Below are 18,519 nucleotides of genomic sequence, written 5' to 3' on the forward strand. Positions count from 1 at the left end.
TTAGCGGAGGTCCCCTGCTGCTCCCTGCTAATCAGCAGGGAAGCTAAAACCACAGTTTTAAACATGGCACTGTTTTTGCCTCCCCACCACTCAGCAGCAAACAGCGGGACTGTCCAGGGCCTCTCAGCCAATTAGTGGCAGGAGGCAAAAATGGTGGCATATTTAAAACTTCAGTTTTTGCCTCCTTAATGATGAGGAGTAAGCAGGGCCCCTCCACCAATCAGTGGGGAGGGGAGGAGCATAGGTAAACCGGCAAGATTAAAGTAGCTACAGCGCACCTCACTTCTGCCATGAATTCAGTAGGTCCCTAATAATTAATTTAGTAGCAGATGTGAATGATTTGTTTTGTTCCTATATTTTTCTCCTAGCTACTGCTAACCTCATTTTTCCCTGCTCATATGCCATTCCAAGATCCATTGGTCTGTTTTCAAATGTTTCCATGAATGAGAGCACTTCCATGGAAGTGTCATAGAGGTATCCAGTGAGAATATTCTACCTAATTCCCCAAGAGCCTTGGGGTAGTTGAGGGAAGAACCTAAATGGGTAACTGAATTGCTGCCAAACTTGAAGGGGTAATATGACCTACTTGCCATAGAATTTGTGACATTTTATTCACTTAAAAATCATATTTTCCCCTTCTGAAAACATCTAAATAGTTGCGGCCATTCTGGTTAATGTACGTGAAAGGGTAGCAGCCATAGTCTTGTCAGCTGGGGGAAGCAGTGGTTGTGTGACACCTCACGCAGCAATGTCACTCACAAGTGGCAGTCTCCTGCAGGCAACCATCAGAAGACAGTTAAATGAAAGTCAGGCTGTTGCAACAAAATTGACTTGAGGACCTCATTGTCGTCGTGAATCAGATTTTCTGTACCTGTCAATTCTGTTATACTTGAAAATAATTATGATATTATATGAGTGTGCTATTAACTTTAAAAAATTATTCTATCCAATGTATAGTGCTGTTTTAATTGTCTAATAATGACACCTACTAAATTGTTTACTTTTTCACTTGTTTGACTTTCTCTAACAGTTTTTTTTGTTTCTTAATTTAGCACATTGATTTTCCTGTACCTTGTCCACTAAGATTGTTTGAAATGCTGGTAGTACCTGAACAGGAGTTCCCTTTAGTTTGTGTTGGTGTCACTAGAGGGAGAGACTTCAACCAGGTGGTGAAGTTTGAGACTGTCAACCCAAATTCTACCTCTTCGTGGTTTACAGAAACAGGTTTGTGCATTTTATGATTAAATTCCCAAACATTATTTGGTATTTTATTATTAGTGCAGTGCTTGTGAGGTATAATTTCCTTTTGGGGGGTGATAGAGTGATCCTTTCATGAAGGTTACGTTGGGTATTCTCTTTACAATGGACTCCTAGCTGTGCATGACTGACTTTCTCCTTTCAAACGAAAATTTTAGACTAAGAGAATTGTTTTGTACGATTTAAATAAACAGGCCAGAGTTATGGTTGCCTGTGTTGCCTTCAGTTGGTTTGTACTAGAATTCTGTTTGTTTCAATTTGCAACAGTGATTTTCTTTTACATAGAATTTTTAAATGAATTTATATAAAATTTCAGGCTGGTCACCACCTTTGAAGGCAGGTCATAAGAGAGTTTGGGCCTGCTGCAGGGAATCAGTAAGATAAAACATGTTTGCTAGCTTCCAGTTACCGAGAGAGGGAAAATACTGTTCTCCCCCTTATTCATGGAAGCAATGGCAGGTGAGCCTTGTACTCAGGAGCAAAAAGCCAGGACTTCCTTTGACTAGCTTTGTATGTTTGGTATGTTTGGTAGGGATGTGAGTAGCACAGTGGCAGAACCTTAAGAGGGAAGTTGGGTGGATAAAGCCTTTCAGGATTGTTTTGCAAGCCCCTTGAAAACCAGTTGCAGCAGTGAGCCAGACTGTAGTCCTAATCTCAGTTGTAAAAACTGTGAAGTAGCTCAGTTTTAGGGCCTTCGTTGTTACTAGGAGCAGGACAAAGTATGATATGGCACTTTCATTTTGTTCCATGGTGGAGCTAGAAGTGGTCCTATCTCAATACTTACGCACAAACCTCACTGGTAAGATAGTGTTGTAGCACTGTTCCCATCTAAGAGATGTCTGCTAATTTTCTTGCTGCACACAAGAACATCTCAGACTGACAGCTACATAAATGAATATGATCAGTCTTAGACCTTCCAGATATAGCTAATCAGTTATATATTGTTTGTGTACATAGTTTTTGTGGAACATTTTCAAATTTGCACTTCTCTATGTAGCTGCATGGCTTCCAGCATTCTCGGTGCTTCTCCTACTAAATTAAAAATGGCTTTTTAAAAAAATATTCTTTTGCTTTTTTTCTTTCTTCTTTCAGCATTATCTGCATTAGTTGTAGAGCTTTCTAGACACAGAATTCATTGTCCCTTTCTAATACGCTCCTTTTCTTAATTGGACAGTTTAACATTTCTCATACTTTTCTAACTTACTGCATCTATCCTAGTATTCTTGAGTCATTTTATGACCTTCTGGTGTATGTTTTTGAGAGGCCTTATTTCCCTATTCTGTCAGAATTGCATTTAAAAAATGCTGTTCAATCAGTCTTCCCCTGTCCTCTGCTGGCAGCATGTAGAGAGTGCAATAAAAAGCGGCAAAAGTGAGCTGTATGTGGGGCTTATAAATGGCTTCTGCCAAATAACTGTTTTTATGCATTTAGCATTTGTTTGGAAATGTTTGAAAATTATGTTTGTTCCATTTGCATGGCATTCACAAATCAGAAAATGCATACGCCCTCTGGTGATTGACAGGCTCAATTATTGGCTCAGAAAATACATCTTTCTCCAGAAGCAATGGTGCCTTCTGGCATCTGAGTTAGGCTCCCCACATAGAGCCGCTTCACTGTGTGCACTCTTATAACAAGGCAGTGGAACTTTTATGAAATGTACCAAATCATATTTGCTCTGTGGAGGAAAAGTAAACTACTTTCTCCAGTCCTTGTGATCCCAACAGCTAAGTCACAGGGAGAAAAGGTTGTGTGTTACATTTTCTTCATCTCTCAAACGCTCTTCTCTGTGATCTAAAGTGAAGTTGCTAACCTGTTCCAGCTATGGGCTGAAATGATCCTCCCTGGGTCAGAGTCAGGCAGGTACCTGCACCCTACCACCACTACCACTTATCTCCTCAGTGGCCCAGGGAGAACACCTGCAGAAGGTGCCCTCCATCGTGGCATACTGCTGAAGTCCCAGATCTGCAGGCTGGACCCAAAGTTTCAGTGGGCCAGATCCATCCTGCAGGCTGTAGGTTACCAGCTGCTGCTCTAAAACAGAGCATCCACTGTCTGATGAGCACTAAGATCAGAGCAGAGCCTCAGTCGGGGTAGAAAAGAACTACCAGGACCTTGCACAGCTGGAAGGCTGAGAGGTGCAGTTCATCATTCCAAAAAAAAAAAAAAAGTGAACTGCCTCTGTCTTTTCTCCCTTAATAGTTAGCAAAGGCTAAAATTAAGTTTTCATCCTTTTTCTAAGCTGAGAGCTAGGGCAATACTGGTGTGTCATAAAAGCTTGAACAGCGTAAAGATACTAGATATTGCAAGCCTAGATTTCTACCACTTAAGTGTAGCCAATTAATTTTCAGTCTTTTTAGACTTAAGGCTCCCTTGGAAATGCCACCTGTTAACTATCACTTGTTTTGAGTACAGAAAAATAATAGAGCAGTTCTCCTATTACAAAGAATACAGAAAGACCACAGCAGGTCAAAAATGTTTTTAACAATATGGATTCCTATTTCAAATCTCGGGGTTTATAGTTTCATAGTTTCTAGGGTCGGAAGGGACGTGAGCAGATCATCAAGTCCAACCCCCTGTCATGGCAGGAAAGAGTACTGGGGTCAAACGACCCCAGCAAGGTGATTGTCAAGCCTTGTCTTAAAGACCCCCAGGGTAGAAGCCAGCAGCACTTCGCTTGAAAGTTGGTTCCAGATCCCAGCCGCCCTGACCGTGAAGTAGTACCTCCTGATGTCTGGTCTGAATCTATCCTCTCCCAGCTTGTGACCGTTATTCCTGGTCACTCCTGGCAATGTGCGGGGGAACAGGGACTTCCCCATTGCCTGCTGGTCCCCTCTGACTAGTTTATCTTATCAAGCATGTGTAAGTGTTTGTACACTTAACAGTGCTAATATTGCTTGGCACCTTGTGGCACCCATAAAAGGATCTCATGGCACCTTGCTTGAGAATCATTGGTTTAGACACTAGATTTAGTTTGTTCTTAGGATTTTGATACTAGTCTGAACCTGAAACCTGAAATTGGAATGGTGCCTCAGTGAGTCGGTTTCTACTGTTCCTCCATCTGTGGAGTTTTCCCCTCACCCTAAGCGGGATCAAGGATTTAATTATCTTTAATTTGGGGGATTTGCAGCTATCTCAATATTTTATGGGATTACTAGTTTCTCATCTCTAATAGATTTTATTTAGGTTTTCATTTTCTTTATGAAAGGTTTCTAGAATTTCTGTAGTATCTGACAGATTAATAAGAGTTGCTTTGTGTTATGTTGATAAAATAAATTATCTTCTCTTTTGAGTTGGCAAGTCCACTGATCCAAACTTGTTGGTCAGATCTCCCCATTTGCTGTGATGGAGGCAGCTGCATCTGTAGCACAGAAGGAAAGTTACCCTTGCTACTTTACTCTAGTAATCTAGAGCAGCATTTTACAAGAGGGTGTACTTGTATTGGTAATAACCTGCAGATGCAGATTCTGAAAATGGCAGCAAGGGCTGAGAACTAATACTATAGTCCCTAGTATGATTTATAAACAAGGGTAGAAGAATAAAACAGGATCCAATTTGGAAAAATAAAACCAATGTGTGTCTGTGGAAAATAGTCTAAAAACAGAAGTTCCCAAACTTTTTCTTATTGTGTATCCCCATCCAGACTTACCAGCTGCCTGCATACTCCTACCAGCATATGTTTTCTATTTTAACCCCTTAAATTCCAATTATTATTTTAATGAAAATGAAATCTGCCATAATACAATTTCTCCTGCATACCCCCATAGATGTCGTGCGTGACCCCCAGGGGTATGACTGCCACAGGTTTGGGAACCCCTGGTATAAAATGTGCACATTATACAAAGCGACAACACTAAAAGAGACCAAGTGATAGTGGACAGCATCTAAAACATGAATTTGTTCTGTGATATGGCTGCAAAAAAGGCTGGAATAAGTCCATACTTTAATGTTACAGTTTCAGTTACCTCTGTCACAGTCAACAAGTTGGATAAGAGGGGGAATGCCTTTCTAAGAGAAGAGAAATTTCACTGGTAAGGCAAACATTTTTTGTAGTTCAAATACAGTAAGTGAAGTTGTTCTGCACTCCAGAATTTCCCAGTAGACTTGCTAGTAATTTGTTATATATAAATTAACTTTGTTGTTTTTGTTATAGACACTACAGAAACAAGTGTTGTACATGTAACACAGCTGGAGAGAGATACCATTTTGGTGTGTTTGGATTGTAAGTTTTGGTTATGAACCAAATATGTACATTCAAATTAGATCGCTTGTTTTAGTTTTAAGTATTGAATGATGCATTCTGTTTGTTTTCCAGGTTGTATAAAAATAGTAAATCTGCAAGGCAGATTAAAATCTAGCCGAAAACTGTCATCAGAGCTTACATTTGATTTCCAGATCGAATCAATAGGTAAGTCAGGTTTATGTCATAATATTGAATCCTTATACTTAATTTTGCAGTGTAAAATTAAAAATGCTAATTCCAAGCTCTTTGACATGAAATATATTTGTTCGCATTTCTTTTAATGGTAATTGGCATGCGTGTGATATGTGTAAGAGAATCAGCATTAAGGATCAATGCAGAAGAGTAACTCACAATGCTGTCTGATTAGGTTAACAGGATATATAGGTGACAGCCTCCAAAGAAAAGTCTGTGTTCCCACTGCTCCTTTGAATTACTTCTGTTGCTAAGTTGTTGTTTTTCTTTAGGCATAAAATTCATTTGTTTAGGTCAGTTTCAAGAATGCAGATGCAGACATTATGAACCAACTTCCATTGCCTTTCTAACTGCCTTTCTTTTCTGACTACATTTCTATATCTTTACAAAATAAATGCATGCCATTCTCATGACCCTCTCATTGTGCTTCCTGGCTCTTGCATTAAGAGGCATTGTGACCTACTGGATGAAACACTGGACAAGGACCTGAGTTCCTTGCCTTGCTCTGTTATTGGCCTGCTTAGTAATCTTGGGGGAGTCAGTTCAGCTGTCTCTGTGCCCAAGTTTTCCCTCCATAAAAAGAAGGATAAATTATGCTTATTTGCTCTTCAAGCACTTTGTAATCTGTGGATGAAAAATATTACTTTTTTTTTCACTTGCATACCACATGTACCTTTTCCCAAAAAATCAGCCCTCCAAAATGGAGGTGCTTGTCTTAAGTGGAGACGCTGATTTTCTTCACCAGAATAATGGTTCCCTGCAACAGCTGCTGTGGGCATTGCTTCTCTCCCAGCCTAGGAGCAAGGGGCCAAATGGATACAGGGTCATCTGTGTCACAGTTTTAATCATGTTCGGGCCACTGAGGAGTAGAACTGTAGTTCAGAAGCTGCAGTTTCAGACTGAGTGACACCAAGGAGTGGGCTCTGCACCTCCTAACGAGCAAATTTTCAGCCATGTTTAGCACAGTTAAGTTTCTGGAAAAAAATCTCTTTTTCTTCCTTCTTTCCCAGAAGAGGATGCATGTATTTGGGGTGGATGTGAGTAAGTGTAGTATGTGTTGTTGAGGTCTGTGACATTTTGTGCAATTTCTTCACTGCTCTGCATTGTTGTCTTCCCTTTCTATTACCAAATGATACTTAGAAAATCACTGGACCTTTTTTCCTTACTTTCTACAAAAAATTGTTCTGGCAATACACACGAAATGGAAGATGTCTAGGAGTTTTTAGTAAAATTTCTTATAATGCCAAATCTGTTAGAAAAAACCTGTCTTGTCATATGTGTATGATGTTGCAGGCATTAATGTTACTATAAGTCTTTGTCATGCTTACAGTCACCAGTAAGAGGTAACGTGAGAGAGTTAATCAAGGGGAGTTGCAAAATTTTGCTCCATGGCTTCCCCTGAAAGTTTAGAATCCTACTCTTAAAATGGCTGCACTTATTCTGCGTGCTGTTATTCTTAGGGAATGAAAACATACTTCAGGCTGTAAAGTCATCCTTCAGTCTTAGGAAAATGAATTCTAAATCCTTAACATAGCTGTAACATAATAGGTTTGTATAAACCTCTCTCAGAAAAGCTAGATCATAATTTAATCATTAGATAAGTGCTTATTTGATTTTATTTAAAAGGCAGTTGGGATTGATGCCATAACTCCCTCTTGCAAGATAAAATCAGAGTAAGGTATGGAAACAAAGTAAAGGGAGAGAATTTTCAGCTGAATATTTTTTGGCACTGTTCGACTTAAGGAGAAAGTTGTATTCGTTTCTTTTGTAATGTTTCAGTGCCTATATAGCTAGAATTGTATATTTTCTTAAAACCTGAATTCTTAAAGTTTCTGGGGAAAATTAAATCTTACAAATAATATAAAAGAGTTATTATTAATTGGTGATGTTTATGAAGACTTCCCATAATTAAAAGCATAAAGATAGTGGAGATGTTATGCTTAAACAGCTACTTAAGTTTCCCTTACATTTCAGTTGCACATTGCACACATTGGTCTTGTTACATGTTGCATTTTTGAGCTGCTCAAATGTTGATCTATGTTAGTGCTAGCTTGAGTTTGGAGCAGATGCACTTTAAGGCTAAATACCTTTTCCAACTGTCCCCCATTTGCACAGCTGTGACTTGCCACTAGAGGGTTACCAAGTAGGGGCCAGACTAGGAGCTATAGCTATGAGTTGCCACTAGTGAACTGATGGGCCAGGACAGGCTTCTGTCCCTGGTCTTAGGTGGAAGTGTGTTTGGAGGTTTGGGGGGCAGGAACATGAAGCTGGGAAATGAAATGGGAGGTGGAAAGGAAATGGGGATGAGGAATGAATGGTGAAATGAAGGAAGTCAGCCACTGAAAAATAAGATAAGAAGAAGTTTGTTTTTTTAAAGAAATAAAGAGAAAGTAAATTAAAGAAGACCTCATGCTTTAATAGATTGGGATTGGGATGTGTGGGGTGCTGGTCATGCTTCCCAGGATGGCTGGGAGCAATGAGAGAAGGTGTCTTTGGGGGAGCTACTGCCACTGCCCCAGGAAGGAAACCACAGCCCTTGGGGACCCAATCAAGCCCACTGTCTTTTTCCTCCACATTCCCAGATGCGTCCATACCCTGCAGCCTGGCTAGCTGGCTTGTGCTCTGCAGGCTGCTTGCATGTGGTTACTCACATGGGGGTAGGAAGGCCATACCCCCCAGAAGCAGGGAGTTGGCTTGTGGCCAGAACTGCCCCCTGGCCAGTAGAGTTCAAGGGGTGGAGAGTTTGTCCACGCAGAACAGGAAGGCGGGGGTGTGGACTGCATTCTGGGATTCTGAAGGACTGCAGTTTGAGTGGCTCATCTGTGGGGAGTGGTCAGAATTAATGGAACACAAGCTAGGTAGCACCAATCAGAAATAGACCTGCCCTGGAGCAGTGTAACTTTAACCTGCTTAAGTGTGCTTACAAGTAGTTTCAGGCATTCATATGTGGACAATCTGGGGATTAAGAGCTCCAGGAGTTGCCTAAAATTAACGTGCAACAAGGACCTTGATATTTAGATTTCTCCTTCCCTCAGTAGAAGTACTATGCTGCTGGTGTGCAATGGCTTTTGAGTTTCCTCTGTAGAGGCAGCTTTACTTCAGCAGTAGTTACAGTACTCTATGTAGCTCTATACATTTCTGACCAGCTTGGGGTGGGTTAAGTGATTCCATTGAAATATTTTGGGGTCTTCTTTAAGAGAACTGAGTTGATTATAAAATGTGTACAGGAGACAAAATTTCCAGAAGATGAGGAATATATTTTTTGTCTTGAAAGAATAAATTTGGGTGTGTATTAAAATTCATTCAAGTACTCTTTTCCTTTCAGTCTGTCTACAAGACAGTGTGTTAGCTTTCTGGAAGCATGGCATGCAAGGAAGGAGTTTTAGGTCAAATGAGGTAAGCAGCAAATGCGGTTGCTACTGTCTGTTGCCCCTTACTCCAGTTATAATGAAAGTAAACTGCAACAGGTGTAGGAGTACACTGAATACTGTTTCTTTGATTTATAAAAAGTTTATGTAGCACTGTGTTAATGCCAAGAAACTGAAAATTCATCGCTGTTTTAAGTATTTGTTTCATCAGTGTGATCAACAAAAAGAATTAGATATGCATTCTCAAGATATTATGTTAAACTGATCCAATTGATGTTTTTTTCTGTTCCAACGATCTGAAGGCCACATTGAAAAATGGGAAGCATTTAGCCAAAGTCATCTGAATAGCTATTTTTAAAGACCAATTTCAGTAACCCTGGTCAGTTACTCTTTGATGCCACTTTTGGGGATTTCGCAGCAAGAGAGTGCTTGTGCATTCGACCGTAGCATTGTATTAGCAAATTCAGACTCATATCAAATCATTAGTACATCTTTGTCTCAGCTGAGGAACTGAGCAAGCTATTTTAAAATAAAATTAGTTATGTTCATGTACTCATGATGCATCAAACTTGTATCTTCCACTTCGTTACACTGCTGCATTATTTCACATGGAATTTGCAGCGAACAGCACAGTGTCAGAGAACTACGGCCGGAAGGGACCTTTAGTGGTCATCTAGTCCAACCCCCTGCCAGAGGCAGGATCACCCCTATTCAAACCATCCTATACAGATCTATTGTCTAACCTCCTAGCAAAACTAGAGTCAACCCAGATGCAACACAAAACATAACACTCTACTCTATCACAGGTAAAGCAGGGGGACCATAGCAGCCAACTTTCTGCTGCTGCAAAGGTGGTTAAAATATGCTGGAGAGATCCCAGGAAGAGGGCCATGCCCCTTGCTACAGAGGAAGGCAAACCCCTTCCCACAGTTCATACCAATCTGACCATGGGGTAAAATTCCTTCCTAACCCTAAATATGACAGTCAGACCCTGAGCAGAGGGGAACATCCTCTACCCAGGAACCTCTGGATTGATGTCCCAGCAAGAGCATTTGGCATACCTGAGTTGAAATCCCCAGCCTTGGCTGCAGCCAACATGAAGTGTCTCAGGAAAATGTAGCAGCAGGAGGGGGAAAAATTCCCCCTCATCCTCATGTGACAACCAGCAAAGCTTACAAGGATGAAAAAAAAATGCCCATAGTAGAATATAGTAGGCATCCTTATGCCTAGATTATCCCTGATTAAATTCCTGTCCAGTCTCCACCTGAACACTTTCAGTGATGGAGAGTCTGCAGCTTCCCTAGACAGTCTGTTCCACTGCCTCACTGTTGTGACAGTGAAGAAATTTTTCCTGCTATCCAATTTAAACCTACTTTGCTGCGACTTCAAGTCATTGGTCCTACTCTCTGTAGCAAGAGAGAAAAGATGGTTTCCCTCTCTATGGCAGGCCTTCAGGTATTTGAAAACTGCTACCGTATCCCCACTTAAGCATCTTTTCCACAAGCTGAACCTGCCTGGCTCCTTCATCTTTTCCTCAGACAACGTGCCTTCCAAGCCCTTCGTCATTTGTCACCCATCTCTGGACCCTCTCTAACTTCTCCACATCCTTTTTAAAATGTGGAGCCCAAAATTGCACTCACTACTCCAGATAAGGCCTAACAAGTGCCGAGTAGAGGCACTATCACCTCATGTGGTCTTTTACCTAATGGTTCTATTGATGCATCCCAAAACTGCATTCACCTCCTGTGCAGCTACATCACATTTAGGTACTCACTGGCTAAATGACTGCTCTTAGTACTATTGAACACAGAACTTAACCACAATGATCCACACATTCATGAACTTCAGGTGATGTAACAGTGTATGTCTAGGGTTTGTTGGTTATTCCTAGCACTGATCTAATTGATAAAAACAGCAGCCCATCTTCTTGCTTATAAACATTTTGGGTTGCTTGAGTTGACCTTCAGATCCCAGAATGGCATTGGTTTTAGGGGCTTGAGAAATCACCTCTGGAGCCATAAAACTGGTGAGCCAAAGGGGAGACATGTACGTTCGGGAAGCAACTTCTACAGGAGCTGGGTCCAGGTTGTATGAAACTGACTCCATAGAAATGGCTTTCAGAAAAAGAATCAAATGCAGAGCTTCCTGCTTTATATTAGATTTTTCTCACTACGTCTTACCTGTGAGAGAGCTGACCCCCCCAAAGCAGTGGTGCTCAACTTTTTGCTTGGTGGATTAGATTGCCAGTGCTTAGTCCATCTGCAGGCCAGATCCTGCCAGTGTTCTTGATCTGGCACCTGGGGCTCCATCTGGTCACATGGAGGGGCACAGTGGGGAAGACATCCCCAGTGCAGCCCCACAGGGGAAAGAAGCTTGACCCAGCCCCATGGAGAGGGAAGGGGATGTGACTCAACCCTGGGGAGGAGAGGGCTTGGTCAGGTCCCAACCCTACCCTACAGGGAAGGAAGGAGGCGTGGCTTGGCCTCAATCCGGTCCCATGAGCAGGAGGGATATGGCCACGCCCTGAAGAGTGGTGCGTGGCCTGGCCTAGCCCTGATCCACAAGTGGGGGGTGGTGTGGTCCAGCCCCATGGGGAAAAAGGTCACAGCCTGGCCTGACATGGCCTCAGGCAGTTGCAAGAGGCTTGGGATTTGGGAATTTGGCAGACTATTGATGACCACCACTCCCCTGTTGCCAAATTTCCTGACCCACAGGGAGCCCTGCAGGCCAGATCCAGTGGCTGAGCACCCCTGCTCTAAAGCTTTCAAACTTCCTACTCTTAAGAAACAGGAAAGATAAGAAGAAGAATGAGCTGTTTCTCTTCCCAGAGACTTGGAAAATGATCTTGGGCTACAGTAAGGCTGTGTGAAATTTTGGCAGCCTTTTCATTTGGGACGTGTTTTGGGATGTTTTGGCACCCAAAACATCAAATCTGAATCAAAATGGAAGGCTCCAAAGCAGCTCTGAAATGAACTGGAATTTCTGAATTTCAGAGCTGGGTTTGCAGAGAAAGAAAGACTAAGGTGGTGGGGGGAGGAACTGCTCTGATATTGACATCTAGCTCCTGGTACAATCCCCCAACTCTCTGATCATTTCCCCAGTTCTTCCCAGGGGGTACAGGCCCCCAGTCTGTGCGCAGGGTTTCAGCAGGCTCCTGCTAGCAGTAGCACTGCAGTCTTCCCAGCACTTAGTGCAAGCTGCACCAAGCAGCTGCCGCTGGCCCCAGCCTGCAGCAGCAGTCTGCTGAAACCCCACACACAGATCCAGGGGCCCGCACCTCTTGAGAGGGCTGCAGAGTTGTGCCAGACTCCTCCCGAGGGATGTAGCCCCCAGATCTGCATGCAGGATGACGGCATGCTGCTGCTGCCAGCTAGTGATACTAGTTTTGCTTTGAAAATTTTGAAGCAGTTTCCCAGAATTCCCTGTACCCATCTCCTTGAAACTTGGGAGGCTTCACATCCTCAGAATGGGCTACCATCCCTGCAATTTTAATCCGAATCAGGCAAGAAATGACAAAGTTATAGGCTATAATGGGGAATCATTAAAATGCCTATGGCCAAAACACCAAACAGCATCGAAACATCGAAACAGATTCAGCTGAATTGAAACAGGACACTGATCCGAAACACCAAAACGAATCACTCTGTCTCCAAAATACTAAATCCAAAACGAAACAGCCATTTCGCAGAGCCCTAGACTACAGGGATAAAAGGGCCAGCTGAATGTGAGTGTAAATCATGTCAGTAGGCTGAATAATAATCGGTGGTAAACTTTGGAATGTATTTTGAATTTTCAGTTGATGCCAGCACTTGGTGTTCACCTAAATAAAAGCTTATTACTATATTACAGTTTCTCTGAAAGAAACAAAACACTGTTTTTAAATTTGTTAAAGCACTGAAGACTTTGAAGCAAATGTATTAAAAAGTTAAATTGTCTGTTCACCATAATCATATATTTGAAATATTTAATTGTATTTTTATAATTCATTTGTTAGAATAGCAGTGTGCTTATGTTTAATTGTACTTCTGCTTTATTTTTTCCACTTTTTCTTTCTGTGGTCTCTGCTGCCCCTCTTGGTTGATTGCAGCAATCAGTGTAAGACCTACACTGACCTCATTGGGCTTTCAACAAGGCCCTTTATCCATGGCTCTGGTCCCTCCAGTGCATCTGACTATCCATACCAAGCTTTAGACTCCAAAAGAACATGCTTGACATTATGACTAATAGCTAAGAGGATTGTCCACTTTTAAAGCAGTCTCCACAGCAACTACTGTAGTTGCTTAAAATAGGATTTTGCATAATACAGCAGGATGTTGTAGAAAACTCACTTTACTCATTTAAAATGACAGTATTAAAATGTCCTCATTTAACCTAATCTGCAATTTCCATTGATTATTCATTCCTTTTCTAGATGCATTACATTCTGGGAGGTTAATTAAAAATAGCTTTACAAGCTACATGAATCTTTTTGTATATTTTTTATTAAATAGATCACACAGGAAATTTCTGACAACACAAGGATATTCAGGCTACTTGGATCTGACAGGTAAGAAGAATACCTACCATGGTGTATTAAAGTAAATGAGTACAGCGTTGTCTCTTCCTCTTGATTCTTAAGAGCACTTTCTCAACCAGTTCTTCACCCCCTTCATAAGCTTCTTTACTGTCTCTCTGGTTTTCCCTGTTAGGCCTCTCCTTCAGTTTGTTCCCTGTGTTGCTTTTTTTTTTTTTTTTTTCGTAAAGGAAAAATAAAAATATCATTTGTGCATTAGCAGGCAGTTACCAGTTCATATTCACCAGCAGGCATGCCTCCAAAACTCTTTTCCTTTTGGGTTGTAACATGTTTTTAAACCATGCATATTTGCTTTCAGTTGTTACACTCTTAGATGACTGGGAATTGCATCTTTAATCAGAAGTGCTAAAATTTATAATATTGACACTTTTCAAAAAGGGGATTATCCTGCTATGTTTTCAGCATCTACAGCACCGCCCAGGAGGAGTTTGAGCCTCAGAGGCAGTCAGAATCTTCCAGGTCTCCCAGCAATAACTGCAGAGTTCAGGCATGTCCCAGGGATCCTCAGCCTCTTATTTTCTTTGTTTTAGACTTCTGCAATTTTCTAGAGGCTGTGAAAGGAGCATATTTTGTATTTTAAGGAATATATGTTGAAAGCAGCATCTATCCCACTGAGCCCTCTAACTTAATCTTCTCCTGGCTGCTCGGGGGGGGGACACTTTAAGGGGAAGGCTGAATATGCTCTGAGGCAGTACTACTTAACCTTTATAGACTCAAGGCACCCCTCCGTGGATTTGAGGCACTCCTCCATAATTTTTGTGAAATGGGTGGCACCCAATTTCAAAAGCTAATTTACGTATTACAGTGGGCTAAGTAGTGGGTGTGGGAGATCATTTAGAAAGGGACAAGACTGACCCTGTCCTTATCTGTTTATCTCCTCACACATCTTGGTATTCTTCAAAGGATCTGACGGCACCTCAGGGTGCCTTGATACTGTGGTTGAGAATCAGCACTCTGAGCAATATCCAACACATGGCTTGATGGTTTGAGACTTTGCTGAGAAATTGGAGATGCACACTGAAGCCCTCTCTAGGTGGAAGCCTAGAACCTGAATCTCTCAGTGCACTAACCACCACTATTACACTGTTGGGCTAAAAGGCAGAACGGTAGTTGTCCTCCTCCTGTTTCAGACACTCATTATTTGTGTTTTGTCTGTGACTAAAGGCTCAGGGCTTACCTGGCCTTGTACACATTCCCAGGCAATTTTCTTCTGCCCAAGAACTGGCATGTCTATAGTGCAGCGATCTGAGCATGCTCAGAAGGGAAGCACAAAACTACCATAGCTCTATGCAAGTGCAAGGAGACTCCACTCTTACTGTATGTGCGAAGTGTTGTATTTCTGTGGCTACATAAGTGCTGCTTAAATGTGTAAAGATGAAACAGGATTTAGTCCTTATTGTCCGTTGATAGAACGACACTGGGATTTAGTTAAGGTGTTTGGAATAGTCCGTAGAGCCTTCTGCAGGTGTAGCTTTGCTGGCTACATGAAGTTCATATTTTTTTTTAATTATCTTCATAAGTGTAATGACTAGAAAAATTTTGAAATTTAAAAAGATAATGAAGTACTATTCTCTCAGGGTGAATTCTGGAACAAATGGATGCTGCAATACAACATCCTGACAGTAATTACATTCCTTCATTTCATTCAGATGTGGCTTCTAGTGACATTTCTTGCCCATAAGTAACACCCCAGTCTGAATTATTCCACTGCCATCCCCCAGCTTGGAATCTGCACTTGTCTTCAAGACCCTACACAGTCTGTTCCCAACATATGTCTCTAACATTGTCTCTTAACATGTTAACATCCCTCCATCCCACACTCCAGCTTTACCAGTGATGCCAGCCTCTTCACCCCATTTGCCTCACTTCCTTCTGTTTCTGTATACCTAATGGTTCCTGAATCTTACTTAGCAAGCCACTATCTATCTATTCCTCATTCATATCTTTTGCAAATATTCTTTATTGCTGATTCCCACATGTAGTAATTTTTTTAAAGATGCATATGACAAGTCCTAAGACAGCTTTAAAAGGTAGCTTTGATGTGCCACATCAGTAGTACTACGTATTACCATCCAGTTGTTGCATGTGGTGCTAGGAGAAGCTGAGGGGTCTGAAGGCCCAGCCAGGGGCTGTATCAGCAGTAAGTAGAACATCTGTAATGATGCCATCTATGAGGCATGGTGTAGGGGAGGTACAGAGCCATGTGATTGGCCCATAAGGCCATGGCCACAATTAAGGTGGTCTGTATAATAAAACCAGGGTAGCCTTTCGCACTATACATATTTATTAACATCAAGTCATGGTGGGCAAGAGCAGGGCATACTGCTCTTAGAGTTGGGTATTCAAAAATGTTTTTGGGTGCCCTGTTACAGTAAGCATCCATAAAAAAAAAAACAAAAACAAAAACAAAAAACTAGAATACCATCCGTTTATGCCTCGTCAGGGTCTCTTGTGGATCACAAATCAGTCTGGGCCCACTCCAGCATATAAAGTGTGGATACCAGACTTAGAATCACGGTAATGCCATTAATGTTTTTACTAGTGCCATATTCAGAGGCAACATCAGCTTCTCTACTCAGAATGCATGTTATCATGTGTACATTCAGGCATAGTATCTTCCCTTTTACACATCAATGGGTACCAGGGACTCCTGTGACTTGGTTGCCATCAGTAACCCCAAGTCCTCTCCAGGAAATGGTCTCCTGTTCTGTATGTAAGGTGTAGCAAGTTCCTTGATCTTTGTATGTGTCCATATTAAAATAGGTTTGCAAATTGCCCGTCCAGCCCTTCCCAACTAATATATTGAGCAACAATTTATTGGATCCACTGATGAGTGATTTGACATCTTTTTTCAGCTAATGATAGGTTGGTGGCCTAGTACTCAAGAAGCTGCTTTGACAGTCTGGTCTGTTCTCTCTGTCTTGCTCTCTGTGTCCCCATTCTGTTCCTGCACCATGTTAAGTAGGCACATTGTATGGAAGTTAAGTGATTTACAAATAATTGATATATTCCTCCATAGAGGAAGTGGTTCTTGGGAAGTAAACAGCATGGGAAATTGGAGAAGCCATAGAGGAGAGTGCAGTAGTTCAGGCAATAGGGGATGAAGCATGAATAAACCCTGTAGCAGAAGTGAAGTAGAGTGATTGGCGAGGGACAGGTTTACAGATGAGCCCTGTGAGAAAGGAAGGAAACTTTGCACTCAGCAATGACTCTGACTCTAAATTACAGTTGGGGCATTTCACGATGTATTTTTGTGTTAATTTATTTAACCTCTTTATTTTTAGGGTTGTGGTATTGGAAAGTAGGCCAACGGATAATCCAACAGCCAACAGCAATTTATACATCCTGGCAGGTCATGAAAACAGTTACTGAGAATCAGCCATGACAGATGACTGTGAGAAGAAAACACTACTGCTGCAACCATAAAGGAGGACTGAAATTGCACATGTGCTGCAGTAACCTGACTTCAGTTACTTTGTAATTTATTATGGCATGAGAGAAAGGTGACAATTTTGTTGAAGTAGTATGGACACACTTAGCATATTATACCACAGAAGTGCTTGATTCACTGTTATGTAATCTTTGTACATATGCGGTATTTTTCAGTGAAACATTGATGAAGACCTACACTGACTTTATGTAGATAATGGTCCTTCTCTTACGTACAAGTGTCTTACCTGTACAGATGTAAAGGCTGCCAAGGCTGCAAAAATACAGTTGGGGTACTATTTTAAGGACTTCTTGTGTGGTTATTATAAAATGGGATGCTAGCAATGAGCATAATGCATTTAATAACACTATTGTATTTTATTATATGTAATTTACTAATACAAATAAATCTTAAGTTTTAGACATTGTAGCCAAGGCTGTAAATGGATTACAATCTTGTTTTTAATTTTTATGCAAGTACACTGGTCTTCATGTTTGCACAAAGTATTGATCTGTGATGTATTTAGTCACAAAGGTAAGCTGTGACTTTGTGGATATGACTTGGGCTTCTAAGTACCTTTTTTAGTTTATTTGGGTAGTTTTCTTTGTGAAACAAACCAATTAAACACCTGTATTTTTCTATTTAAGTAAAATTATCTTAAGATTACTTCTTTATGCTTGAAAACAATACCTTCTGGAATGGGTATGAATCCCAGAATAGTGGTACCTTGCTGTAACACTCCAATAGTTGTATGAATTATTAGTATATACAGTGATAAAATTAGCATTCTTTGGAGACTTCAGAAAACATTTTCATATCATGATGAAGAACTGTAACATTCCACATTGTGGAAATGGTTTGAAGATCTTGTTACATGTTGACTTTTTTTGGCCTTATAACCATTTTCACACTTTTCTTGATTTTAGGACGTTAACACATGGCCAAAATAATTTAGTTACTACCTCATACAAACAATATAACCGTTGCTACACATCACAGGAACTTAGTTTTGATCAAAACTATTTTTGATTGATATTTTCCAACGGAGTATGTAATTGCCAAGTTTTAGCAAAATGCACATATTTGGCTCTTTTTTGTATATGTTCTTTATATTTTATTGTGATAATACACACTAAGAACAAAACTAAAGTGGTTTATGGTCTGCATTATTGTTGTGACTGGTAATGCTTTTGAGTGTGTTCCCTAGTGTATATAATGTAAAATAAACATTTTTTAACATGTTGTTGTACAAGTAGATTACCACGTGCACTAATTTCCACATGAGACTACATTTTGCCTGTGGAAAATATCCAGTTTTGAGTTCTGCCATTAAATGTTTATGGACCCAGTGTATACTATGGGCAGCATGCTGCATGTATAAAAGATCAGGCTGCCAGGAATGCAGATTTCTTAGCTTTAACATCTATATTTGGGGGATGATTTACATAGATACTCGAAC

At 40.9% G+C, this 18,519-nt stretch overlaps 1 protein-coding gene and 1 long non-coding RNA gene across 7 annotated transcripts in view; one reads left to right on the plus strand and one right to left on the minus strand.

The window, feature by feature from the left end:
* MAP4K3 (mitogen-activated protein kinase kinase kinase kinase 3) overlaps positions 1–18,306 on the plus strand; it is a 137,978-nt gene extending 119,672 nt beyond the window's left edge. For 5 of the 6 annotated variants that reach the window (XM_090052713.1, XM_090052721.1, XM_090052732.1 and 2 more), the window contains 6 exons: positions 1,053–1,224; positions 5,408–5,476; positions 5,570–5,662; positions 9,015–9,085; positions 13,548–13,603; positions 16,915–18,306. In XM_090052713.1, coding sequence (XP_089908839.1) covers positions 1,053–1,224; positions 5,408–5,476; positions 5,570–5,662; positions 9,015–9,085; positions 13,548–13,603; positions 16,915–17,002 — 549 coding nt within the window. In that variant the 3' untranslated portion in view covers positions 17,003–18,306. Of the gene's footprint in view, positions 1–1,052; positions 1,225–5,209; positions 5,305–5,407; positions 5,477–5,569; positions 5,663–9,014; positions 9,086–13,547; positions 13,604–16,914 lie in introns of those variants that run through there. The other variant, XM_090052760.1, reaches the window with a different exon arrangement.
* The window catches only part of LOC149873907 (uncharacterized), a 40,648-nt gene that overhangs the window by 7,789 nt on the left and 14,340 nt on the right, over positions 1–18,519 (minus strand). Inside the window, exon 3 of the long non-coding RNA XR_016443075.1 lies at positions 13,621–13,774. This is a non-coding gene — a long non-coding RNA (uncharacterized LOC149873907). The remainder of the gene's footprint in view (positions 1–13,620; positions 13,775–18,519) is intronic.

This window comes from Crocodylus siamensis, chromosome 1, assembly GCF_052110815.1.
Source record: "Crocodylus siamensis isolate JL-2025a chromosome 1, ASM5211081v1, whole genome shotgun sequence".
NCBI lineage: Eukaryota > Metazoa > Chordata > Crocodylia > Crocodylidae > Crocodylus > Crocodylus siamensis.